The sequence below is a fragment of the Engraulis encrasicolus genome, chromosome 24 (assembly GCF_034702125.1).
Source record: "Engraulis encrasicolus isolate BLACKSEA-1 chromosome 24, IST_EnEncr_1.0, whole genome shotgun sequence".
Taxonomy (NCBI): Eukaryota; Metazoa; Chordata; class Actinopteri; order Clupeiformes; family Engraulidae; genus Engraulis; species Engraulis encrasicolus.
Window position 1 is genome coordinate 25,002,782 of NC_085880.1, and position 27,500 is coordinate 25,030,281.

Sequence of the window (27,500 nt, forward strand, 5' to 3'; positions counted from 1 at the left end):
AAAAATAGTTAATTCATTTCGTGGGTTGTGTGCATGTGTGTGTGTGAGTGTGTGTGTGTGTGTGCGTACATGCATGTACTTGTGCGTGCATGCATGTGTGTGTGTGTGTGCATGCATGTATGTGTGTGTGGCGTGCGTGCATATGTGTGTGTGTGTGTGTGTGTGTGTGTGTGTGTGTGAATGTGTGTGTGTGTGTGTGTGAATGTGTGTGTGTGTGTGTGTGCATGTATGTGTGAGTGAATGTGTGCGTGCGTGCATGTGTGTGTGTAGATAGGCAGGGCCACAGGTGGAGATGCCGCAGCTGTGTGCTGGTGATATTTTCTCTGGCAGCTAGAACTCCTCTTCCTGTTTTTCAACGGTTACTCTTCTACATCTCTTCCTGCCCTCCCTCCATTTCTCTTTCTCTCTCTCTCTCTCTCTCTCTCTCTCTCTCTCTCTCTCTCTCTCTCTCTCTCTCTCGCTCTCTCTCTCTCTTTCTCTTCACTTTTTGAGAGTAGAGCTGGGACGATTACTTATTAGATATTTAAGACAAAGTGAAATGGATTTCTGGAGAGAGAGAGAGAGAGAGAGAGAGAGAGAGAGAGAGAGAGAGAGAGAGAGACAGAGACAGAGACAGAGAGAGAGAGATGTGGGTTCAACTGAGGATGGGGACTGTTTTTTACACCCCCAATCACACAGAACTCCAACCAAAATCACCACACACACACACACACACACACACCAGGGCTTGACACTGGCACCTGCCAACAGTCCAAATGCTGGTGAAACTTTGCTGTGGGTGGTAACAATATCAGTGTCACTAACCAATTTGGCAGGTAGCTGACATATCAGAATAGTGTATATTCTGCACGTTGTCCCTTGTGTATCAATTGTTTGTATTTCAGTGTAAGAAAAAGCTCAGTCACTCAGTTTTTATTTGTTTTTTGTTTTATTTCCATGTAGAATTCCATGAACTAATCTTCCTGCTTTAAGCACCTCTTCTTCTGAGGTTAGATGCACAGCGTCATGATAAAAAAATAAAATTAGTGGCTAGTAGAATAGCTGGATGGCACACACACACACACACACACACACACAGTATGCTACTACTAGGCCTACGTGCTAACATACTAAATATTTACACCACAGTACTGGCAACTCCTTAAATAAATGAATCAGAAAAGAACCCATTCTTTGGAGAGCTCGCCTTTTTCCATGCCAGACAAGTCTATCGTGCGCTGAACCACACCACCACACGGCTTTTTGTAACAAATCCATTTTTTAACTGTGTGTGTGTGTGTGTGTGTTTCGTGTCAGGCATGCCCCGCTGATTAGAAAGCCTTGAAGTGATAACAAAGAGAGCGTGAGTGCAAGAGGCAGGCTGTGATGTAATTGTTGCCTGTGCCATGTCAATATGACCATGAGTCTGTTTGTTTTTATCTCTCTTTCGCTCTCCATCTCCCCCTCTCTCTCTCTCTCTTCCCCGTCTTTTGTTTTGCTGATGTCAGCATGCAGCAGAGAGAGAGAGAGAGAGAGAGAGAAGTGAAACTCTAGATGTTTGCATCTGCAACGCATCAGGAGGCCTTGATGCTACCATGCACACGCAAGCCATTTGGAGGCTCCCAAAACACACTTCGATGCACGGATACAGGGCCGCTGTCAGCTTTTGCCTGGCCTAGGGGCAAAGTCATCTGAGTCTGTGGGCCCCTCTTCCAATACAGACCATGTGATGAAAACCCAATTCTGGGCCACCTCTCTCGCTGGGCCTGGGACAACTGACACCGTTGCCCCTCCCACATGCATGTGCATGATAGCATGCACACCCGCGTGTACACACACACACGCGCACGCACGTCACTTAAATGTCAGTTATAAGAACACAAAAGAATCAAAGCATGCCGGTTTTTAAGTACGGCTTGGAAATGGTACAAGCTGTACGTGCATTGGAGGAAGCCCCCGCCTGGTATTGTTAAGCTGCCTTGACGGACAATTCATTTGGACCCAAACACTTGAGTGGAAAACAATGTACTGCACAGGCAATGCACTGGCTGTCCACTACTAGCCTTATAATTAATCATCATTAGAATCTTATTTATTTACGGGGAACAATGATATCTGTATCCAGTAGTGCATTTCTTGAAAGCAGTACTGATTAAATGACTTATTTCACCAATTGCAATAACAAATTGAAACAAAAACAATAATAATAGTAAATAATTTGCGGACTGTTTTATGCCATACAACCTAAAGCACAACCTACTTTTCTTTTTTAAGTTTTACATCTATTTCTACTTTACACGCCTTTGCCTAATTCTGAACCATGGCAGTCTATCCAGGTGGATCTTCCCTGCCTGTCTCAACCTAAACCTCTTTTCCACTGCCGGTTTTCTGGTCGGCCTACTACAGCTCAACACAGCCACATTTTGCTTTTCTCTTCGAGTGTCGCGCCCAATCGAAAAGCAAAAAAAGTGTCAAAGTGTCAAAAAGTGGTCAAGTCGTGCTGTTTCGAGCTGTATGTGGGCCTACCAGAAAACTGGACAGTGGAAAAGAGGCAATAGTTATTCCACTGTACCTAATGGAGGGTTTTCACTTACCGTTCTTTTTCCTCCTACGGTACTTCCACTTTACAGCCCTCTTGCTCTGCCTAATCCAGAGCCATGACACTCTATCCAGGTGGATCTTCCTTCCTGCCTGCCTCTGGTTCTCCCTCTGGACTTCCCCCCCTTCCCTTGGCAGCTTTTTAAGTAAAGCTCGGCTACTGTGTCAACGCACCACAGATAAAGGCAGGGACGGATTCCTCACTGTGTGTGTGTGTGTGTGTGTGTGTGTGTGTGTGTGTGTGTGTGTGTGCGTCTATGTGTGACAGGTGATCACAGAATCCTTTCCGAGTGGATTGGATTTCACTCTGTGTGAGGAAAATACAATTGCAGAGATATGAGTCACATGACACTGGTTGAATGAAGATGGTACAAAGAACAACACAAAGAATACACACACACGCGTGCATGCACACACACACACACATCTCATTCTTTTTACTATGAAAAAGGTGGTACTACTACTACTACACACATAAACCCCATTTTTATATTTGAATAGACAGAGATACATTTACCGTGGCACAATCCAAATTTTTGTACAAAGGAGTCTTGTGTGGCACTAAAAGGGGTCGTCTCACTGAGTACTACAATGGTAAAGGTGACTTCTATGTTTCAAAATGACGAGGCTCCCAATTATGCGCACACACGCACGCACACGCAAACACACACACAGCAAGTGTGAGACAGAGTGAATAAATGAGTGAGATAAATAAACTGAGTGAATAAATAGGTTAACGAATACATTGCTGAGTGCATAGCATTCCTCTGACACGTCCAGAGTATTATATTATATTATATTATATTATATTATATTATATTATATCATATTATATTATATATTACCTCTGGGGTGACATCACTTCAACTTTCCTCATCTCCTCTCATCTCTTCTGACGTCATCACATCACATCAGCCTCTCTCTCTGTAGTCTCTCCACTCATCTCTTATCTTCCCTGCTCTCTTCTCTTCTCACTCCGGTCGGGCTCAGCTGGGCTTGGCCTGTCTCTGCTTTATCTCCTACCTTATCTTCTTGGCCTCCTGTCTCATCTCGTGTCCTCACCTCTTGCTCTTGCTCAGCTCTGCCTGTCTGCCTCCTGTCCTCACTTCACCTTTCAGTTCCGTCGTCTCCTCCAGCAGCATCTACTCACTTCTTCTCCTTTTCTCTTCTTTCCTTCCTTTCTTGTCCATTCTCAACTCTTCCTCTCTTTTTACTTCCTTCTTTTTCTTTCATCCCCTTTTTAAAACGATATCTTAGTCCTTCCTTATTTCCTTGTTTCAACCCCCCCCCCATTCCACACACACACACACACACACACACACACACACACACACACACACACACACACACACACACACACACACACACACACACACACACACACACACACACACACACACACACACACACACACTTTTCCACCAGCTCGTTGTCCCTCACTGAAGACCATTAGGTCTCCATGTTCCAGCAGTAGTGAAGGTAAGACCTCATCCTCTACTCACACATCATACTCAGATATCCAGACTAAAGAGTCTGTGGATTTTTTTTGCATTGAAAGCGGAATTTACTTGCACAACACTCTGAGTCAGATAAGCTATAGACAGAACAATGTCTCCTACGTCTGTCATCACAAAACGGCCTGAGATTGTGAATAGGTAATTGATCAGTGCGGTCATGTTCGGTGTTGCTGCCGATGTTTGTATTTTTGTTGTTGAATGTCATTTGTCTGCAATTGTGTTATTATCATAAAAGCAAAATAAATAAACTTAAATGACCAAAAAAAAATCCGGCCTAAGATGTGACGCTGATGAATTTCACATTTGTTTGTGTCACACATCACAAAGTGGCAAACATCACAAAGACAAAATATTATCTCTATGAGCGCTGGTTCTTAATCTGGAGAGATGCTAAACTGTGACCTAACCATGGGTTAAAATGGCACCACTAAACAGTGTAAAATTCTCAATGTCAATAGTTTTATGCCATCCCATGATGTCATGCTGCTTCCTCAGCAGTGGAAGACACGCGACTGAAAATATCACTACAATTTATGCAACCACATAAACGCGCGCGCACACACACACACACACACACACACACAGGCAACACACACAGGCAACCCACTCAAAAACGTGACATGAACATTGCAGGATCTCTGTCCAACATGGTTTATATGGGGGCACTGGAGGAAGCCTTGCTCAGCCTGGCATAGCTGAGTTGCCCTCAAGAGCAATTCATGTGTGCAGAGAAGAGCACAGCCCAACCGAGCAGAGTGGAATAGAGTGTACAACATACCCCCCCCCCTCCCTCCCTCCCTCCTCTTCTCTTCCCCAGCTCCCTCACTGGTGAACAGCCCGACCACAAATTCGTCATTCTGGCAACGCTGACACCACACTCGCACAGAGTGATTTATGAATCAATTTTGACCTATTAAAAAACAATAAAAGCGTTGGACACAAATTCGTTCCTGCATTTCTGGTTTGGGGTGGAGTGGATGTTATATCTTTCCTCACAAGGCAAAAGCAACGCAAGCAAATATATAAGCAAATATGTTACTGAGCACAAAATAAATTAATAATAAAAATCCCAAATGAAATATGTAAATACCGGTACACTACCGGTACTCTAAGACTTTAATTGGTTTGAGATACTTGAATTGATTTGTTATAGTGTGTACTCTATACCTGCTTATTTTTGCACAATGTTGAATGTTTTCATAAATGTTTTCCTCTCTCTCTCTCTCTCTCTCTCTCTCTCTCTCTCTCTCTCTCTCTCTCTCTCGCCATTTTCACACAGGCGATTTTTGCTGATTTTGGAGGAAAGCAAACACACAATTAGATACACCTGCATCAGAAGCGCAGAACACATGAGGACTGCCAGCATTTGTTTTTCTCTTTTCCTCTCCCTCTTTTTTCTCTCTCCCTCTCTTTTCCTGTCTCTCGCCATCCTCCTCTATGCCTCCTGTCTTGTTCTCTCTCTCTCTTCCTGTGTATCGCTCCCCTTTTCCTCCTCTGTCTCCTGGCTCTCTATCCTTCTCTCTCTGTTCCTGTCTCTCGCTCTCCTCCTCTATGCTCTCTCTCTCTGCCTCCCTCGTTCCCTCTCTCTGCCTCCTGGCCTGCTTGGCTTGGCATGGCCCGGGTCCAGATGAGGCCCTGCAGCGTTGCTATCAGGCATATCTGAGGACAGCCGTTTCCATGGGGGCCTGCCCGGCCCTGTTGGCTCGCTCCTGCTCTCGGCTAATCGCTAATCGCATCCACACAAAACAAAGAAAAGTGCTCCAGTGTGCAGGAAAACACTGTGCCTGTGTGTGTGTGTGTGTGTGTGTGTGTGTGTGTGTGTGTGTGTGTGTGTGTGTGTGTGTGTGTGTGTGTGTGTGTGTGTGTGTGTGTGTGTGTGTGGTGAGAGGGCAAGAGGGGGACAGGCTGTGTGAATAATCAAGGGATGGCCACAGACCAGTGAATTGTGTGTGTGTGTGTGTGTGTGTGTGTGCGTGTGTGTGTGTGTGTGTGTGTGTGTGTGTGTGTGTGTGTGTGTGTGTGTGTGTGTGTGTGTGTGTGTGTGTGTGTGTGTGTGTGTGCGCGCGCGTGTGCAGTAAGAATTTGCAGTGTTAAACACTTGGTTGAGTTGGTTCAACTAGAATAGTCTGAAATCCAGTTCTCTCACTGTTTAATTAACACTAAAGTTTAGTGTGTCTGTGTATGTTTGACACAACAAAACTCACAAAGAAACACTCAACTGAACACTGAGGTCACATCAGTAAAAATGGTCAACTCTGTTGCACCAACAATCAGAGAAAATCCCCAAAGATCAGTGCTTTAAGTTTGTTCTACAGTGTATTAAGCTTACTAAATACTGTGTCATAATTTAGTGGCAACGTGCTATGGTTGTTTGAACAAAGAGTAATGCATTGCTAATGGCGGAAGGGCACGTACCACAAGGCTACAATAGTTTTTCTCAGTGTCTCATCAAATTGTAACAGGGTGAAGGATACTTCTGATTTCTCATTTTACCTCTCTGCATGGGCTATAACCGCACTAAATAAATGTAAGTTGAGTGTTGCCTGCCGTCGGCTCTCTATCGGTAGGTAGCCTCTTACTGCAGATGAGGTCGCCGGCGGGCCTATTCACTATTTGATGAAAATACTCAACTACATCATAACAACATTGCTATGACAGTGCCGAGAGCCACAGTAACAGATTAAGACAGAGACATTACAATGTTGGTGACAGTAAAGTTATAACATAGGTGCTACGCTAAGGGGTTAAGATGAGAGAGTCAGCACTGCTTCGGCTTGTAGGGCCACTGAAACAGCTGATACAAATTAGCGCAAGCCTTTTGTCTTGGGGTTGATGAGCTTGTTGACACATTCCTTAATGTGTCAGCAGCACTCTAGAATACATGGTAAGGGGCTGGCTTTCTCAAGCCGGTGTGACAATTCTGATTGTATTACTTCTTGTCGCTTGACGTGTGTCAGCTCAAGGCCTATTTAAGAATAGCTGGCAATCTCAGCTGAAGAACAACAGTGTAATCACACTAGATAAGACGGTTGACACTTTGGCACGTAATCAGCACTGGGTCAACTGTGCATTGTTTGAGCATGGGGCCCGTGCTGAGCACAGAACGTGGTGAAAACAGCGTAAAACTTCCCACCGCCAACCCATTTGTTAGGGGTAATACCTCCATGCGTTGACAAGTTCTAGAAGGCAAGCTGCATTTCTTTTCACTGTGTGTAAAATTGGGAGTTTTTTCAGGGCTATACTTTCCAAAGGCTGCCAAACAGACCATTTCAAAAAGCTGCGCTATCCAAAAAAGGGAAAACTTTTCTTGGGAAGCTCAAAAGATATACCTACACTCTTTGATGACATGAGAGAGGGTGGCAACGTGTGGCACGTATCCCAATGTCCTCCCCCCTGGTCTGTCCGCAGGGGGAACAGCTCACATACTGTAGTGGGGAGACAGCAGGGGCCTTGACCTGGCATTGGGCACCTGCCCATCTGCCCTTACCCAGCTAGGATGTACGGGAATTTAGGAGACGCATGCAGGGGAGGCACGCCTGGCGTCTCTTCCCCCCCTGGAGCCACTTGGAGCGGGGCAAGGAGGCAGGAATGGGGGCAGGGGGTTGGTGCTGTCTGGAGCCTGGAGCTGTGCCTAGAACAGTGGTTCTCAAAATGTGGTCAGTCAGGGGATCACTGGTGGTCCGTGAGATACCTCAAGTGGTCCACGAGAGGATTTCTAAAAGTTCAGTCAACATTTTCAAGACAAGCTAAAAAAAAAAGGCGTGTAACATTATTATTATAAGTCTTGGAAGTTCTTTAACTACAATTACACAGGCCTGTAATTTATACAACACAATAAGCAATCTCCATTTGCAGCACCTGAACGTTCTAGAATGAGCAAGCCCCTCGCTTCAGACGGCAAATGATCCTGAACAAAAAAAACGATCTGGGACCTCATGATCGTCTGACTGAAAAGTTTGAGAAACACTGGCCTAGATGTAGTGGCACCAGGGCGATCTACACATGAAGTGGCCCAATAAATCATTCAGGCTATCCCACTGACGTTTCATCCATATTTCAGAAATAAGACAGAGACACATGGGTGGGAGTTGGGAATCCCACCCATCCAGTGTATTTTCAGCACTGCATAAAGCAGACTATTGAAGACGTTGGACTGCTCACAGCCTGTTTTGTTGAATGGGCAAGAAATAGCTGTGTTGAGTGAAGTTAAGCTTGTTGTTACCAACATGTGGTAAAGTCTTAATCTGTTATTTAAGGCTCTTGGTAATGCCATAACAATGTTGTTAGGGTGTAGTTGAGTTTTGTGTGCAAACACTGAGTTGGATCCCACTGAAAGAGCTACGCTGTGAAATATTTATCTACACCATTTGTCTATGATTAAAGTGCATCTATCTTTTGTTGCATACACTCATATATGGGCTTCAATATGTTTTATCTCATGTTTGCTATGCTAAATGCATTAACACCATCAAACAGAGATTGCAATGCAGGCTTGTGTGATGAATTTGATTACGATTTCTGACTTTTGTTTGGTCATATCACGTATGTGCCAGTTTGTTTAAATATGTTAAGTTAGTACATGTAACATATGAATGTGTGTGTGTGTGTGCATAGCACGTGTGTAAATGGCTGTATGTCTATGTGTATGCCGATCAGTAACATTAGACTGAAAAGCCTGTTGCAATGATGACCGCAGGGCTGTGGGCTTTCTCTTTTCTCCTCTGCTCTGCTCTCCTCTCTTCTCTTACCCTCTCCTTTCCTCTCCTTCACCTCTCTTCTCCTATTCTCTGCTTTGCTCTCCTCTCTTCTCTCCTTTTCCCTTCTCCTCTCCTCGTCTCTGCTCTCTCCTCTCCTTCACCTCTCTTCTCCTATTCTCTGCTTTGCTCTCCTCTCTTCTCTCCTCGTCTTTGCTCTCTCCTCTCCTCTCCTCTCCTCTCCGGACGCGGCCTTGATTCGCGTCCAGCTCCACATTCCAGGAGCTCGGCTGCCGGAGAATCCGTGGTGTTTCCATGACTCAGGCCCGGTCCTGCACTGCTGGCAGCCGACCGGCAGACGAGCTGGACGCACAGTGTGTGTGTGTGTGTGTGTGTGTGTGTGTGCGTTCCACTATCCAGTATGTGTGTGTGCGCGCGAGTGTATGGCTGTCTCTGTTTGCACGCATGGCTAACAACATTTCTGTGCATGCACTAGTGCAAATGAACACATTGTGTGTGTGTGTGTGTGTGTGTGTGTGCGTGTGTATGTATGTGTGAGTGTGTGTGTGTGTGTGTGTGTGTGTGTGTGTGTGTGTGTGTGTGTGTGTGTGTGTGTGTGTGTGTACGTACATACGTGCATAGCTGGCATACCCTGTTCAGTCAACTCATTATGGTGCTATGGCGTGATTAAGGAGGATCACTGTATACATGACACCAAAAATAATACAACGTGGCCGTGCCAACATCTCAAATCTATCACACATGCACACACACATTCACACACACGCGCGCACGCACACACACACACACAGGAGGGCACCCCCCCCACACACACACATTTCTTAAATACATGAATCCCCCCTGCCCCCCAATAAAAAATACCTTAAATTATTCAAATTAGAACAAATGTGTTTTCACATTCCACAAAAACAAAACAAACATCACTATGTGGCCCCTCACTCCTGACCTCGCCCATGCACACACACACACACACACACACACACACACACACACACACACACACACACACACACACACACACACACACACACACACACACACACGTACACGCATACGATCACACAGGCACACACATACCTACAGTATTAATCCACATAGGCAACGGTGCACAGGTGTGCAAGCTCATAATGTGAAGAGCACACTACATTACAGTATGTGCGTATGAGCCACAAGAAAAGGCCGCGAGACAAAAGACAGAGGGGGATGGAGCGAGTTGAGTGAGTGTGTTGGCCAGGAAATGTGTGTCAGGCAGGCCTGGGTCTGGTCTGGCCGGGAGAGGCGGGGTGTGTGGAGGGGGGGGTACCACATATGCACACCATATAAATGAATAACCCAGAATGACTCTGAGACAAAACATCTTTCCACCAGAAGTCCTTCTTTTGGAGAGGTCCTGCTTCTAATCAATGCAACCTGCTGCTGTTGCTGCTGCTGCTGAGTTCGATTCACATCCCAACTACGACCAAAACTTCTCTTTAACATCGACACAACAAATATACACACTTTTGCAACTTCACGCTTTTCACTGTGTATCCACAAGGTTTCGGGGTCTCAAAATCCACAACATTCCATCTGTGGAACACAGTACTATCCTTTGAAAAAGCTTTACGACTGTAGTACTACAAAACTACAACATTAATACACAGTTTAATACACAGTGATACATTACCATATGGAATTGCCATTCATATAACAACAATCTCAAAACAAGGCCCGTGTCTTAATGCATTTAATTGAATAAGTGGTGTGACATGTTTTGAATGGGGACCCCTGGAAGATCAGCGGACAGCCACAGCAGAAGATAATGGGGATCCTTTAATAAAAAATAAAATGGCGTTTGGCCACTGTTACACCTGGGTACTGTTATACCAGGGGCCTGGGTTCGATTCCCTGCCCGAACTCATTTCTCAATCACCCCCCTATCTCTTTCTCCCAACCATTTCCTCTCATCTCTTCACAGTCACCATCATTGTTATAAAATCCCACAAAAAAACATACACTTAAAATAAAACAACTCATTGATCCATGACGTGTTTCCGACACAACCTTAAATCCCACGCCAAAACCCCTTGGCACTTCATCCCTTCTTAGTCACTCAACTCGATCATTTGCACTGACACACCGATCTAAACTATCCGTGATGGACGTCAATCTGTGGGAATTCCGACAGTGAGTCACAGCTACGCTACAGTACAGTACTGAGGCAATAGCATCTTTTCCCAGGAAAGAGGGGGAGAGAGGGGGAGAGAGAGAAAGAGAGAGAGAGGAAGAGGAGGAGGAGGGAGGAGGAGGGAGGAAGAGGGAGTGACTCACTCATGTCCTCTCTTTGCAACACCAGAAGAGAGGAAAAATACACTGTTGGACTGTGGGAGAAATTAAAACCAAACCACCACTCTTGCACAAGGGGTGCGGACAAGGGCTTGTGGTAGGGGTGTCAGTGTGTGTTTATGAATGTATGAGTGCTCGCTCGCTTGCTTGCTTGCGTGCAGTGTGTGTGTGTGTGTGTGTGTGTGTGTGTGTGTGTGTGTGTGTGTGTGTGTGTGTGTGTGTGTGTGTGTGTGTGTGTTGAGTTGACTGGGGTCCAGTCAAAGTTGTGCCACACGCTGATGACCCTCTTGAGGCCAAGGTACTGTGAAAGTTCCTCCTCAAGGTGGACTGTGAATGCATGCCCACTATCTCCTGTGTGCTACAACACACTGCATTGGGATTTGGTCACATGTACTTGAAATTAATGCATTTACCTCCCTCTCTAATACTTATAAAACACATATATACAAGTAGTGATATTGGGCCTTCTTAATGGTAGCCGTTATAGCAGATGACACAGTGATATTGTGACATTTTAATGATAGCACAGTCCTCAGGGGTCAGGATAGCAACTAGCCTGAGCCACATACATGTCATAAACGCATAGGCCTACTTGTATCAAAAGTAGGCCTAAAAAGAAACTTTCAACCTTCTGACACATATAATATGTTTCTAGTTTAAGCAGACTAAATATACACAAACATCAGCCAACAACCAGTCAAGTCCTTGTACTAAAATACTTTCCATCTGCTTTTACATATTGTGCCTTTATCTGCTTTGACGTGTGATAACTTATACGATTGGAAACTTAACACATTTTTGGCCCAAGAATGGTCTTAATTTGCATGTCATGTAGTCCTTATAGGCTTTATTAAGACCACTTGTGGCGACAGGGCAACCTCCATGGTCATGCTGCTATACCAAGATTATGAACATGTAATAACTCCATGCAAAATGTGTATGCATCCCAAAAGGTCAACTCACAGCTATTCTGTAGTGGACAGACAAGCTAGCATATTCCTTAACATGACAATGTAACAGTATTACAGAAAAGCGCGTTGGGAATCCATAATGACGTATTGGAACTGTTCCTATAAAAACCAAGGCAATTACCTACATACTTTAATATAGAGTAGCCTACGGTATTCTTTTGAAGAGGCAGCATGAACCGTACTCCTTTGTTGTGTTGGCTACAATCATACCGTTAAAATGTATCGCTTGCTAGAGATGACACAGTAGCACCGCAGTAATGATATAGGCTGCTGGAATGCAACATAGAAAATCGACTGCAACATCGTTGCGTTCCGTTACATTACCTAGAGCTAGCAAGCTGGCTAACGGGCTAGCTTTTATGTCCAATCAAGTAGAAATCTGATCAAAAATGGCTGATTTCAAACATGACATAATATGCCGCTTCCACGACATATCAAGTTTTCCTTTGGAGTGGTGCGAATGTGCGTCTTACCGTCGGTTCGTCTCTGTGTGAAGTTATAACACTTGACTGCTCCCTTTTGTCTTAAAAAGATGGCTATCAAAAGAAGTCAGACTCTTATCCCCCTTGTGCTCCACGGTGGCGGATGAAATGTTGCTGGATAAGAGAGCGGCTCTAAATTTCATTCCCGTCGGTCATCAAATCACTGGACAATAACTGGCTTTCGAGATTTTTCCTCCTATTTTTCGGTGCGGGTGATTTGCTTCAGTCATTTGTGAAAGAGCCTGTTCTTCTTCCGTTGGGCCACCGTTGCTCTCTCGGCCGTGCCACGGTCTTTCCTTCTCCTGGAGGCCAGTATGACGGTCGCTCGGCGAAGCAGGCTCGTGCTGAAGGAGGAGGGTAGCGAGTACAGGCGGGTCGGGGCTGGCACAGCGCGGTGGATCGGCACAACGTGAGCGCATTTCCGATGGTGGATCCCGAGGTGCGGAGCCTATTCGTCGCCCAGGCTCACGGACAAGTACACCACCCAATCAAAAAGAAGCCAACGACGGCTTTGTTGCCTGGATCTCAGGGCAGAGATTTGGTTGGGCCCCATGTCCCACGGATGAATTTAACATCCAGTAAAAACGAGGCAATTGTGACTGCGTCGCCAACCTGGAAACGTGGATATCTGAAACACAATGCGTTGCGCGCAGAGTGAAATGAAATGCTGAAACCAACCGCGGCAGTCTATCCATTTGATATCAGACCACGTTGACTTAAGTAGGCCTAATTATTGGGGAGTTATTCTGACCACGACAAGTAATGTTGATGTCAAAAAGCACGCAGGATGTTTTGTTTTAGATTAATGCAGGGACTGGAGTGGGACTCCAAGACAGTTACTAACAAGCTGGGACGGATTAGGACTCTACGCCCCCCTGGGACTGAACAAGAAAGCCCCCCTCCAGGCGATGGTGCAAATCGTAGGAGATTTCAGGAAGGCGCATGAATATTGTCCAATCACGTTCGCTGAATGTTCGCGGAAAACCCTGGTCCAATCCCAGGCTTTGTTGGTGTCCTGTTTCAACCACAGCGAGCACGACGACTACAAACTTCCAACGGGATTATTAATAACTAAAAGCAATTATCACAAGCAAATAAGTAACACGTGTGTGTGTTTATTTTCGATTGTTTAGGTATTTTTGCATCTTGAAATGGTATTGTGACCCTGCAGCTTAGCTAATTTCTTGTTTATGCTAGCGGAGTTTTGCTAAGCTAGCTAGCAGGGCACACTAGGGTCAATGGGAAGACCATGTAAGTAATCCATAACCCAGCGATTTAATATCTTTTCTCTCTAATAAGTTTTTTTTTTTTAAACTATATTTAGTTACTGTTAATCGTGTTTATTGTAAACCCCTGACTCTGTATGCTGTGGGAAGAGGAGTGGGAGTGCAGCCCCAAGCCCCAGGGTGATAATTGTACTGTGTGGCAATCCAACAGAACCATCACTAAAACATTGTATCAATCTTCACCTGTCTCGGAGTCATCTTTATTCCAACTACAACACAACGCAGATTTAAATTCCAACCGGTTACATTAAACGGTGTCTAACTTTAATCTGTTTAATAGCGCAATAATTGCATAGAAAGGTCTTATATTTGTCTTTTTCGGCGTAGTTTTTTTTCCGACTGCGATGAAGCGATGGCCGCCATTAAACAAATCTCAACAAAGCCTCTGGTTGGACCAGGGATTCATTCCTCGAACGTGATTGGACGCTTCCGAGTCGCCTTCCTGAAATGTCCTATGATTTGCACCATCGCCTCCTCCAGGGGTATTGCTAGTTTACAAAATCATTCAGTTTTAGGGCAGACGTGAGAGTCCATGTTATTGGTGGTTTGGGAGGCAGTCCCCCGAGAAAATTGAAAATACAGTCATTAAAATTTTGATTTGAACCCAATATGAGAATGGAAATATAGAATCTTAGGTTTCAGGCCCCCCTTGACTCTTGGGCCCCTGGGCCTGGGCCCGATAGGCCTATGCAGTAACCTTTCCTTGCGACCAAGCAATTATTTCAGGGTCCAGGGATGAAGAACATACTGCATTTTCAACCATTGAATACGCAGGCCTAGATTGGAAAAAAAAAACCGTAGCATTGCTCATTGTACTTTCGAGTCATAGCATAGGATACACTGGACAGTGTCATCACCACCACTGGCGTCTGAGAGTGGGAGCACATTAGAGCACATTGCACGCATGCATACACGGACATGAGTGCACATCATCATAGTGTGTGCGTGTGCGTGTGCGAGTGTGTGTGTGTGTGTGTGTGTGTGTGTGTGTGTGTGTGTGTGCGTGTGCGTGTGTGTGTGTGTGTGTGTGTGAGTGAGGCAGGGGCCCACACAATCACACCCCCTTAGATGAGTCAGAGAACTCAAAGATGCATTCATCTTCTCACTCATATGTCAGAGGCCCTGAAGCGCTATTAACCCCCCCCCCCTCTCTCTCTCTGTCTCTGTAAAGTGAAGAAGCCTTGAAAGTGAGTTTTGATATAGCCTACTGTATTTAACCTGTTAAGACACGCCATTATAAATTAGCTATTACCAGAATGGCAATGACGAAGTCATAGAGCATTACTAAAGGCCCTGTATGGCTGTTAACTTTTCGGTGACTATTATAGCGTGCCACAGGAGGTACGGCGTGCATTATGGGGGTGCTACAACGTTACAACATACCTATGCCCATAATAGGACAAGAATAAGGGAGCTGTCAGGGAGATAGAGGATCACCAGGAAATGAGTGGTGAAAAGAACAGTGAGACTAAATCATCAGGAAAAGGAAATGACATCAGCAATCTCTGATCCTGCCTGAATACAACACTAAAGCACATTGTTTATGTTATTACCGAACATTAAATTGGTGTTAGTCATGCAGTTCCCCTTTTTTTTGACATGCACGCATGCACATACACATACACACACATGCACGCGACTAGATTGGGTTTCTGATGTCTGTAAACCATCTTCTACAGTACAGTATATTCATGTCTACTGGGATAAGAAAATCATTTTGTAGAGAGGCATGAGGATGATGCCAACGAAATGTAACAGCCTGTCTGGATACAGTATATTTAGGCCCTATAGTAATATTGGGGCTTGACATTTCGCTCATGACCTACTGCATCTAGCGGTTTTCCCAAGTCACTAGCCATTCACCCTTAGCCACAGTTTTGTTGCCATTTTTTATTATTGAGAGTGAAATTAGCCAATATTTGCCCTCAAACTTCAATACAAACAATTCATGTTCCACCACTGATGTCATACTAAAGAATACCTGAAGTTGCTAGTGAGACAGAAAGTGTTAGCGAAGGCGAAAGCGAAAGCCCATTGGGAAACTCCAACTCCCATTGTCATTGTGACACAGCACTCCACAGCACACAAGTGAACACTGCACACAACGAAATTGCATTTATGCCTCACCCATGCAAGGGGGCAGCCCTCAGTGGCGCCCCATGGGGAGCAGTGCGGTGGGACGGTGCCATGCTCAGGGTACCTCAGTCATGGAGGAGGATGGGAGAGAGCACTGGTTGATTACTCCCCCCACCAACCTGGCGGGTCGGGAGTCGAACCGGCAACCTCTGGGATACAAGTCTGACGCCCTAACCGCTCACCCATGACTGCCCATGACCGTGTTACTAGCCGTACTCAAGTTTTACCAGCATTTGCCTGGTTGGTGTAACTGAGGTGCTAGTTAACGCATTAGTTTGGGTATGGGAGGCACAGCACGATACCGCTGAGCTAAAGGACCAGTCCTACAGCCCAGCGCTACCGGTACTGTAGGAGGCTTCAGGAGGGAGGTTTACTAACTTTCCATGCCACGCTCTGATAGTCAGTTACACTCACCCCCCTAAACCTCACTCTCATCCGGGTCACAGCACTAGTGTAACTGAGGTGTTCCCGCACAGTCCATCTCCCTCTGGGTCTCGAATTCGCCACCTCCTAGTTAACCCATTAGTTTGGATATGGGAGGCACAGCACGATACCACTGAGCTAAAGGACCAGTTTGATAGCTCAGCGCTACTAATACTGTATGAGACTTCGGGAGGGAGGTTTACTAACGTTCCACGCCACACTCTGTAGTTGGCCTCCGTTTCATTGGTAGGTACCGGTGTCAAGCCCTGAGTAATACACGTACATATACTATCTTTGTACGTCTAAGTACATGTAGCGTCTTTGGAAAACAAGCAGGCCTCTGCTAACTTGGCTAGTTACAGATATGTGGTTCCACAAAGCTCATCTGCAACGCATATTTATCGGAGAGGCAGGTTAGCAGTGTTGGGCAAGTTACTCAAAAACTGTAATACATTACTGATTACATGTTACTGTCTTTTCAAAATAATCCCTTACACTACAATATTACTATATTTAAAATGTAAGGCATTACACTACTTTTGCATTACTTTAGTTACTTTCGCAAAAAGAACTGTTGGCCTAAATATAGATCTGGCAATTTATTACAGTGTAAATCAAGCTCATGAGTCATGACTTTTTTAACTCCCATCCAGGAGGTGTTTTGGCAGCATGCAGACTAAAAACTCAGGAATAGCTTCTTTATGACCCACCACACTGAATACCACTAAAATCCAGGTCATTGAGTCCTGTATCTGAATTTGACTGTAAAGGCATGTGATGTAATCGGAACGACCAATGGTTGTCAAAAACATTATTACCAGATTTGTATAAAGTAGAAGTAGACATAGTCTTACAGATGCTATTACAATACTATTATTAGTGGGATATTACAAAGTTGAAACCATGTAATGTCGTACAGCTAGTGTGCCTAATTACATCTGTAAGAGTACTTCTACTTTCTTAAACTCAGGGGTGCATTTCTTGAAACCATAGTTGCTAACAACATTAGCTACTTTGTTGTTTGCCATGCAATTTCCCATTGGCAACTACCCAAGTTGCTAACTGGCTAACAACTACGCTTTTGAGAAATGCACCCCAGCCAACTGCAACCTACCAAAGCAAAACTAAAGATTGGAACCTCTGTGTCCTCTCCTTTCCTCCTTTTCCTCTACCTCCTCATCTACCTAAACAGCATTGACTGTGGAGGCAGCCTGCTGAGGTTGCTGGGACACATAAGGCAACATCCTCCTCTCTCTGCCTCATTTATCTCCATCCAGACTTAGCGAAGAAAACTTTACAACATACACAACACAACACAACTCAAATGGCACCTAATGTTGTCTCACTCCGACACTCTGTCTTTTCCCAGAGTAATATAATTATGGCCTTAGCATGGGCCTTGATCATTGGGAGCTGTTAGTTTGCATGTAAATGTGCTTGCCGCGGCTTCGTGGGTCCTAACTGCATTACACTCTCTGATTCACGTCAAGTGCTTTCAATCAAGGCCCAGCATGCATAATCCAATTGTGGTGTTGCAGAGAGATGGAGAGAGAGAGAGAGAGAGAGAGAGAGAGAGAGAGAGAGAGAGACTGATCTAGTTACACAAGCAAAAAAGTCCTTATTCAGTTTGTTCAGACTTGTGACTGATTTATTAGCTTGAGGTATCATTTGGGTTTTTTGTTTTCAAGTAAAAGTTAACTGAATTGGGAACTTTCTATGAAGGTCTGTTCCTCCTATACGGTCTGTGAAGGGCGTCATTCATCCATCTTGAGGAACTACAATTGTGAATAGCTGGGCATCCTTTTGTACTTTGAAGGAAACTTCTCCTGCTGTAGTCCAGGGATTTAAGTTCCTGGTGCCCTGTGGAACTGATAAGGTCTTGAGGCATCTTCAAGACCCAATAAAGAAGTCCCATTGCTTGCAACTAATTTCAGTTCACCGGTGACCCTCCTTTCTCTTCCCATTCATTTACAAACTTCACGGACAAGAACATTTCACTTTGCTCACTTGATATTTCCTTGCATGAGTCAGCGAGGGGACTGAAATAGGCTACAGAGAGAGAGAGAGAGAGAGAGAGACAGAGAGAGAGAGAGAGAGAGAGAGAGAGAGAGAGAGAGAGTAGGCTACCACAGAACACGGTGCACTCTGCCCTCTTGTGGTTGATGTAATACTAGTAGTACACAGTAGTAGCCTAGAGGACAAAGTGGTCCACATGATGCATAATGTGTGAAAAATCTGTCATATATGTGGACTTTAACTACTTTTACCATTTAGAAAGGCTAAAGCTCATTGTGTGATCGGAGCAATTTGCATAGCTTTGAAGTATCACCAACATTTAGACATGTTTTTCATTCTCAAAGCTCAAAGTTTTTGGACAGTGTTTAGGACCGGTTTTGAGGACAATTTTATCATTCCGATTTCAAGGAAACTAAGACAACCAAAATTCTTATACTGTAGAATGTCCTCTATGCACGTTGTATGCACACTCACAATGAATGGCATTTCTTTTCCTTTTCCACTTAGTTTGCTCATAGCCTACTTAAATGTGCGTCGACATTTAGACAGCATAACATATTTTATTTCCAGGTAGCCTAATAGCTTTTGAGATAGGCCTAAAGAAGACCTCATCTTGCTAGGGCAAGCATCAGTGAGAACGCAATGGTCCCGATCTTTTATGTTGAGCTATGCTGTCGTTTGAATTCCATCCTGTTGATGGCGCCTTTCAACAAAAAAAGACTTAGCAACAAATGCGCTGGAAAACACACAACTGGAAGTGGAACCGTCTGCTATGTAGGCTATGTGGAATTTGAAGAAACACAAAAACTAAGCAAAAGGTGGAAGATATGAGACGTTCCCAAGCTTACGGTTCAGTCCAAGAAAACCTCAGATCTCTCTCTCTCTCTCTCTCTCTCTCTCTCTCTCTCTCTCTCTCTCTCTCTCTCTCTCTCTCTCTCTCTCTCTCTCTCTCACACACACACACACACGCACACACACACACACACACACACACACACACACACACACACACACACACACACACACACACACACACCTGATGCCGCTTCAGGACGCGACACAGTCAGCCGTATAGTGAGTGGCACGCTCTGCCCTCTGCTCTCTTGTGCCGCACTCCCCCATCTGGCACAGAACAGACGCAGCGTGGCGAGGCTCACTGAAAAACTGACGTGTTTTGCGCATTTCCTGCACTGCCGTTTAGACAGTCGGGGGAAAAAAGGAGGCAGGTCTGCAGGAAACGGAGCACCAACGGCGAGGAAGCTGCCTGGATCGGTGACGAGCATACGGAAACCGAGAAAACACACAAGCAAAAGGAGTGGGGGGGAAACTACAACTCGTCCTCTAAAGCGTAAACGGATTTTGTCTGCGAAACTGGCGTGCATGTGAAACGTCCCAAATGCGTTGTGGAGACGCCGAGATCATTCCGTCCCCTTTCTGGCAACTGTGGAATATAGGAGAGCTTTGAGAGATCGGTCCTGAAGAGGTGCTGGCTGGTTTATTTTGCTCCCGAAGGTTGAGGTGGGGAGTGCTGCATGCGCCCGAGTCTTTCATGTGACACATCGAAACAATTCAACCGTCTGTGTTGTTTAGCCTCGTTCGAATCGTGATCTGGATGATATGATTTGTGAGTTTTGACACCCAAATGTCTAGTGTTGTGGAGGGCTACGGTGGGAGACCATAAAAAAGCCCAACTGTAGAGTCTGGATCACGTCGAGGCGTGTGATTTGCATTCAATTTGGATGAGTGTTCGCAAGTGAGGAGACGGCGATTTTCCCGTTATTTTAAAAGGGGAGGCGTGTTCCCAGGGAGAGTATTCATTCAGGAAGGTTCCTCTACACAACATTTACCCCCACTGGAGTGATAGGGATTTAGGTGTACTTCACACACCCTCTTTCCAACCACATCTGAGCGGGATTACATCACCACCATGGTGGTTTTTAATGGGTTGTTGAAGATTAAGATTTGCGAGGCTCTGGACTTAAAGCCGACAGCTTGGGCTCTCAGGCACAATGTGGGCCCGAAGTCCCAGACGTTTCTACTGGACCCGTACATCGCGCTGAACGTGGACGACTCGCGCGTGGGCCAGACCTCCACCAAGCAGAAGACCAACAGTCCCGCGTGGAATGACGAGTTCGTCACCGAGGTCTACGACGGCAGGAAGATCGAACTGTCTGTTTTCCATGACGCGCCCATCGGTTACGACGACTTCGTGGCCAACTGCACCATACAGTTCGAGGACCTGCTGCAAAACAGCCCCAAGCACTTCCAGGATTGGGTATGTTATTACACCCCACGTAACGTTTGTTCACACTTCATCTCCTGGGTGCTATGGTATATGAAGATGTCACCAACTTCACAGGTATCCCCCCTCATGTGTTGCAGCCCCCGTTTTATTTAGGAAAAGCAATGCACGCACTCTCAGACTAGCCTGCGCCTTCAATGGCGTAATCATTACAGTATAATAATAACCAGTGTTGTGATCATGTTATCACAGCATTGGCCATCTGCAGATGTGCAGCGGCTCTGATGATGATGAACTCAGCCATGTGTCCTTGTGCCACCTGTATTAGGCCCCTCTCTGTGTGTGTGTGTGTGTGTCTGTGTGTGTGTGTGTGTGTCTGTGTGTGTGTGTGTGTGTGTGTGTGTGTGTGTGTGTGTGTGAGAGAGAGAGAGAGAGAGAGAGAGAGAGAGAGAGAGAGAGAGAGAGACTGACTGGCTGACGTCCATGTACTGTACTGTATGTGCAACCAAGACCCCCTGGCCATGTCATAAATATCCCTGCTGTTGTCTGTGGCGTGGTGTGAGCTGGGCTGCCTGGCATGGGGTAGGGGCAGGGGCAGGGGGACATGCTGCTGTGGTGTCCTGCTGATGGCCTGATGTTGCTGCCTGCCTGCCTGCCTGCCTGCCTGCCTGCATGGCCAGCTGCATGACCCATTCATCTCCCAGATAGATAGCACTCGTACACACCCACCCACCCACTCCTGTAACTAGCTCCCCGTCGATAAGTGTGCACTCGCACAGGCACACACACACACACACACACACACACACACACACACACACACACACACACACACACACACACACACACACACACACACACACACACACACACACACACACACACACACACACACACACGCTTGTTTTGCAAAATCGATATAGCCAGATCTGGGCAGGCTGAACCAATGATTATGTGTTGTGCATGTGTGGGAAATACAGTTAGAGATATAGACAACGTGTGTGTGTGTGTGGGGGTGTGTGTGTGTGTGTGTGTGTGTGTGTGTGTGTGTGTGTGTGTGTGTGTGTGTGTGTGTGTGCGTGCATGCTAGCCAGGCTGTGCCCTCCCAGTGACGCAACACCTTCAGCGTTGCCTCTAGTCAGGCCAAGAACAATACAAACACGATTCTGAGCTCCCGAAAAAACAGGAACTCCTCCCACTTTGTCAGGAAGCAAACAACCATTAGCAAACTAAGGGAGGTGGGTCAACCATACCGTTTGGGAAATGTTAATTGTTATGGTCCTGGTCAGACCAAATCTCGAAGAGATTTGAAAGTCGATGATAATCAGGCTATGTGCATGCGTGTGTGTGTATGTCTATGTAGGTGTGTGTGTCAGTGTTGGTGTGTGTGTGTGCGTCTGTGTGTGTGTGCGTGCGTGTGTGTTTGTCTTCATCCTTCCATCTTAGTTATTAGGCCCTGTGAGTGGTGTGGAGCATCATGCGTTAGCCCAGGGGGAGAATGCTTTTCTGGGGGTGAGGGGACTGGAGTATGGAGGGTAGGAGGCGATGCTGCTGGTGGTGGTGGTGGTGGTGGGGTGTTTAGCTGAGCAATTCAAGGAATTCACAGCCGGCAGGGAGAAGATATGACCAGTATGAGCAGCTAGCATCATGCAAATCACGCAGTTAGAACTGGTCTCGCTCCTATCAGACAAAAAAGTGATGATATGGAGTATGGATGAGTAATGAGAGAGAGAGAGAGAGAGGGAGAGAGAGAGAGAGAGAGAGAGAGAGGGAGAGAGTGAGAGTGAGAGAAAAGGATTGAGAGAGATAGGCAAGAGGAGATAAAAATATGATGATGCACCCTGTGTACACAGTGGTGCACATTTCTATTTAGGTAAGCTACTAGAAATAGCGCTGCACTCCCAGGCCAAAGTGATGATCTGTGGCCCATGCAGGCCACAACAGCCAGAACACTTTACAGCAGTGGTTCTTAACCTTTTTTCTTAACGCACCCCCTTACCTATGCCCAAGACAAGCCACGCACCCCCAACCCAACTTTTACATGTGAATACGCACTAAAAAATGATTCAAGGGATTCATTACAATGATTCTTGCTTGAGACATTAATCAATACCTCAATACCCTACATGGGGATCAAAACGTGTTTTAATGTGGTTTTGATTTGGCCTAATTATAATGATCGCTAGCAGAATTTTGGTCACAACCTCGACACAATACAAAAACAATATTTCCCGCACCCCCTGAAATCTCTGGCGCACCCCAGGTTAAGAACCACTGCTTTACAGCACAAAACAGGTCATGCAGCGTGTGTGTGTGTGTGTGTGTGTGTGTGTGTGTGTGTGTGTGTGTGTGTGTGTGTGTGTGTGTGTGTACGTGAGACAGAGAGAGAGAGAGAGAGAGAGAGCGAGACAGAGACAGAGAGAGAGAGAGAGAGAGAGAGAGAGAGAGAGAGAGAGAGAGAGAGAGAGAGAGGTCCGAATGATGAATTCCAGGATCTCTCATAGACGGATGCTCTCTCTTTCTCTCTCTCCCTCTCTCTCTCTCTCTCTCTCTCTCTCTCTCTCTCTCTCTCTCTCTCTCTCTCTCTCTCTCTCTCTCTCTCTCTCTCTCTCTCTCTATTGAATTTGATTCAATTGAAGGGTAGCTTTATTGGCATTACTCATAAAACAAATGTGTTGCCAAAGCTGAAATGCAATGAAATGGAATTAAAAGGTAAAACAAACAAACTAGTCAATATGTGAGAGGGTGTCAGAGAGAGAAAGAGAGAGAGAGATAGAGAGAGAGAGAGAGAGAGAGAGAGAGAGAGAGAGAGAGCGAGAGAGAGAGAGAGAAGAAAGAAAGAAAGAAAGAAAGAAAGAAAGAGAGAGACAAGAGAGAGAGAAAAGAAAGAAAGAAAGAAAGAAAGAAAGAAAGAAAGAAAGAGAGAGAGAGAGAGCGAGAGAAAGAGAGAGAAAGTGTGTGTGTGTGTGTGTGTGTGTGTGTGTGTGTGTGTGTGTGTGTGTGTGTGTGTGTGTGTGAGAGAGAGAGAGTGTGTGTGTGTATGTGTCTCAATCTGTTTATCTGTACCTGTGCATGTGTCTTTCTGTCTCGTTACCTACCATCTTGCTTGCCTGCTAGCCTACTTGTCTACTTATTCGTTGAGCTGCAATGTGGCAACAGTCTTCTCAGGCTACAGTGTAGGTGTCCTTTGAGGTTTGGCAGCTTGTGAAATCCTCGAGAGTCCCTCAAGTCAAGAGGGAAGTCACAGGTATTGTGTAAGGAGGAGATGGGCCTAGCCGCCCGCCGCATTTGGATGTCTGGCTGGTTGTGGTGCTCTGTTAGCCAGGCCGCGCCCTCCTAGTGACGCAACACTTTCAGCGTTGCAACTAGTCAGGCCAAGAGCAATACAATATCGTTTCTGAGCTCCCGAAAAATCGGGAACTCCTCCCACTTTGTCGGGAAGCATACAACCATTAGCAAACCAAGGGAGGCAGGTCGACCATGCTGTTTGGGAAATGTTAATTGTTGTGCTCTTGAAGTCTTGAAGAGATTTGAAAGTCGATGATAATCAGGCTAGGTTTTGGTGCTCTGTTAGGTGTTTGTGTTGTCACATTGCATTTTACAAGTCCAGTGAGTAATGACGAATGCATGCATGCCCCCAGCTCAGCTTGTGGAGCTGTCGAACGCGTGTTTCCATTTAAAACATTACGGACATTCAGAGAAACCCGGAAAGCCATTTTGAACGTGGAAAAGCCCCCTCCTCTAAACGGACGTAGCACCTTTCAAGACAAACCAAGTCCATCATAAAATAAGAAGAAGAAGAGGAGGAGGAGGAGGACAAGGAGGAGAGGGAGATAAATGGAGAGAGAGGGATCTAAAAGAATATACTGCCTTATTTTGTGCGGAGCATGGTGCTTAGCATCGGCGCGGCCTGTCTGAGCAGCAGTAGTCCTTGGCACGTGTCTCCTTGTCAGCGCTCTGTGCTGTGTCTTCTTGCGGCACTGGGTTGGCATTCTGTGCCACACTCACTCTTTCCAGGGCATGTTAATAACACTCCTGGTATACTGCTAGTAACACACAGAGGACTGTTTCTTGCCGAGACGTGTTTGAGAAACCTGGACATGGTTCATTAACCCCCTAGTGCAGGGCCAATGTTATAACCTTACTGTCACTGAAATTGTAATGATCAAGTCTTAATATGTTACTTAAGGCAAGGGTCTCGATAATGTCACTGCGCTGTTGTTATGATGTAGTTGAGTGTTGTCAGCAGAGTGAATGTGCTCGCCAGTGCCCACACTGTAAAACATTGCACCAGTTAAACGTGAAAAAGTAAGTTACCATGCTGCCTTAGGTTTGTCAATTAACTCTACTCGAGAACGCCTCTAGTTGAGGTAAGCCTTGAGTTAAGAAAACTGACAAACTTAAAGCAGCAGGGCAATTTACCTGCTAACATTAAACTGGCTTACAATGTTTTACAGCGCATTTGCAAAATATTCCAGAGTGCTATCTTTTCTACTCCGTGTGGTTACTTTCAGTGATGGGCAACCTGGATTCAGATGCTATAATCCAGTGCCACATATTCCAGTTGACCTGATATCATCCGTTGAAATTGGGCCTTTTGGAATATATGGCAATGGATTTTAGCTTCTGAATTCAGGTTGGCTGTCACCGGTTACTTTTATTGGATGTAAACCCAAAGACAGTAACTACTCTCTACTTGGCATCTTGTGCCACTCTTCGCTCTCTCTATTATAACACATGCTAATGACTCTTCTAGTATACGGACTGGATTGGCATTTTGTGCCACTCTCGCTCTCTCCTCAGTGCGACAACACATGCTTGTTATAACACTGCCAGTATACGCACCGTTCACGCTCTCTTTCCGGACTTGAAACCGTAGACTGCAGGTCAGTTGTCAATCACATGGTCGGCCATGTTGTTCTTGGCCGGCGGCACCTCTCCACAGCCTGTAAATCTCACGGGGGAGAGGACGTGTGACTTCATTACAGGACATTACAGGACAGTGTTTACATGGAATGATGATGAGGAGGAGTGATATCTGTGACATGTGCTGTACACGTAGGGATCCAAGTACTGTAGCTGTTGAGTTAACAGAGTGAGAAACCCTTGTCGTCACAGAATGTCATATCACTTATTTATGGATACGGGTTTTACTGTATTTACATACATTTGGGTTTTACTGTATTTACTAGGGATGTAAATAAAATCGAAATGTATCGATGTATCGGAAGTATCGGCCGGCGATTTAATCGAATCGCATCGTATCGTGGGGCATTCTTAAGAATCGAAAAGAATCGAGTCGCTGGCCCCTGTGCTATACCCTAGCTCCATAACACAATAGTAGTGGAAAAGTAATTGGAAAAAATTGAATTGAACCGAATCGTATCGTGGGGAATTCTTAAGTATCGAAAAAAAATAGAATCCCTGATTTAAGAAATCGATACCGTATCGTATCGTCATGAAGGCTGTGATTTACACCCCTAGTATTTACATGCATTACATGCTGTATTTACAGGTGGATACTACCGTATGTACGTGAACTGTACAGTACCTGACACTACTAGCCCCAGCTATCAGGTGCATTGGAAGTGTGTAATTGTGTACACTTTTGTGCACTGTATCTGATTGAGATAACCTGAACGGTCAAATAGACTCTCGCACGTGCCTGTTAAGGTTTGACCCAAGCATGACAGGGTATCAGGCACAGAAACTGGAGCTCAAGCAGAGGAGGTTTATATAATTTATAAGTAACAACAACATTAACATCAGTAACAACAACAAATACAGCAGTAGCAACAAGTGCAGTCAAAATACTTCATCATTCATCATTTATGGAAGATACATTGCAGCTAATGTTCTAAAGTGACAACACACAGTATTTGACAGCAGTATACAAGGAGAGCCTGATATAAAATAGTCAACACCAAATCTCAGAAGACGCACATACAGACACACAACTCGACCAAGACGGACCAAAGGAAGTAACAGTTGAGGAAATCATGGGAGAAATGGAAAGTCTGTTGTCTGGAGGACAGTGGCCTGAGACGTTAGGGCAGGTAAATTGTCTTACAGGTCACAGAAACCAGAGATCTGTAATTAAGGGAGAGTAAACAAGGAAGACAAGTGCAACCTGGACGTCATTCCAAGAAGGTGGCTTAGTAACCAAACCAGCTGAGTTAACCCTGAGTGAGTTTTGAAATTACTAATACACATGTAGAAGAGACTTGAAGGTAGGGCTGGGCTGTATACCGTTAAAAAAAAACGTGATAACGGTTTTCACCTACACAAGGTTCACTTTTTGATGAGACAAGGTTTTCTTTGAAGTTTTTATTCCAAAAAAGTGATTAAAATAGAAATGGAGATTGATTTCAATTCAGGATTTTGTCTCATTTTTAAATTTAATTTAAACCTTTTCTTCAGAAACATTGAGATGTGGGGGAAAATTGTCGCTTATAAAAAAAAAAATCTTGCAGAGAACCGTGATATCAATTTTCATCAAGAAAACAATGATACACATTTTTTCCAGAACCGCCCAGCCCTACTTGAAGGTTTATCCTTCAATCAAAACAAAGCCAAATACCTCTTCTATTAGATGAGTCACCACTTGCTCAGTTAACGTACAGTAGCGAGATAAGAGACTGACTGACTGTTCTCTCCGGAATACCGCCCCAAAATTCAAAAGCGCAGTGGTGATGGCCCTTGAATAAGAAGTGTTAATGCTAGTGTGTGGTGTTTTTTACGACGTCTGTTAATTCTACCATGAAGACTCCAGTGACCAAAAGGAAGATCAATTACTTTTATCGACATTCA

The 27,500-nt window shown here is 45.2% G+C and overlaps 2 protein-coding genes across 2 annotated transcripts in view; one reads left to right on the plus strand and one right to left on the minus strand.

Annotated features, from left to right (window-relative positions):
• Positions 1-13,139, minus strand: part of socs5b (suppressor of cytokine signaling 5b) — a 24,880-nt gene extending 11,741 nt beyond the window's left edge. The window contains exon 1 of the mRNA XM_063191797.1: positions 12,579-13,139. The gene's annotated coding sequence lies outside the window, so the exon portion shown is untranslated. The remainder of the gene's footprint in view (positions 1-12,578) is intronic.
• A 6,324-nt stretch (positions 13,140-19,463) lies between these two features.
• The window catches only part of prkceb (protein kinase C, epsilon b), a 157,334-nt gene continuing 149,297 nt past the window's right edge, over positions 19,464-27,500 (plus strand). The window contains exon 1 of the mRNA XM_063191371.1: positions 19,464-20,723. Coding sequence (XP_063047441.1) covers positions 20,376-20,723 — 348 coding nt within the window. The 5' untranslated portion in view covers positions 19,464-20,375. The remainder of the gene's footprint in view (positions 20,724-27,500) is intronic.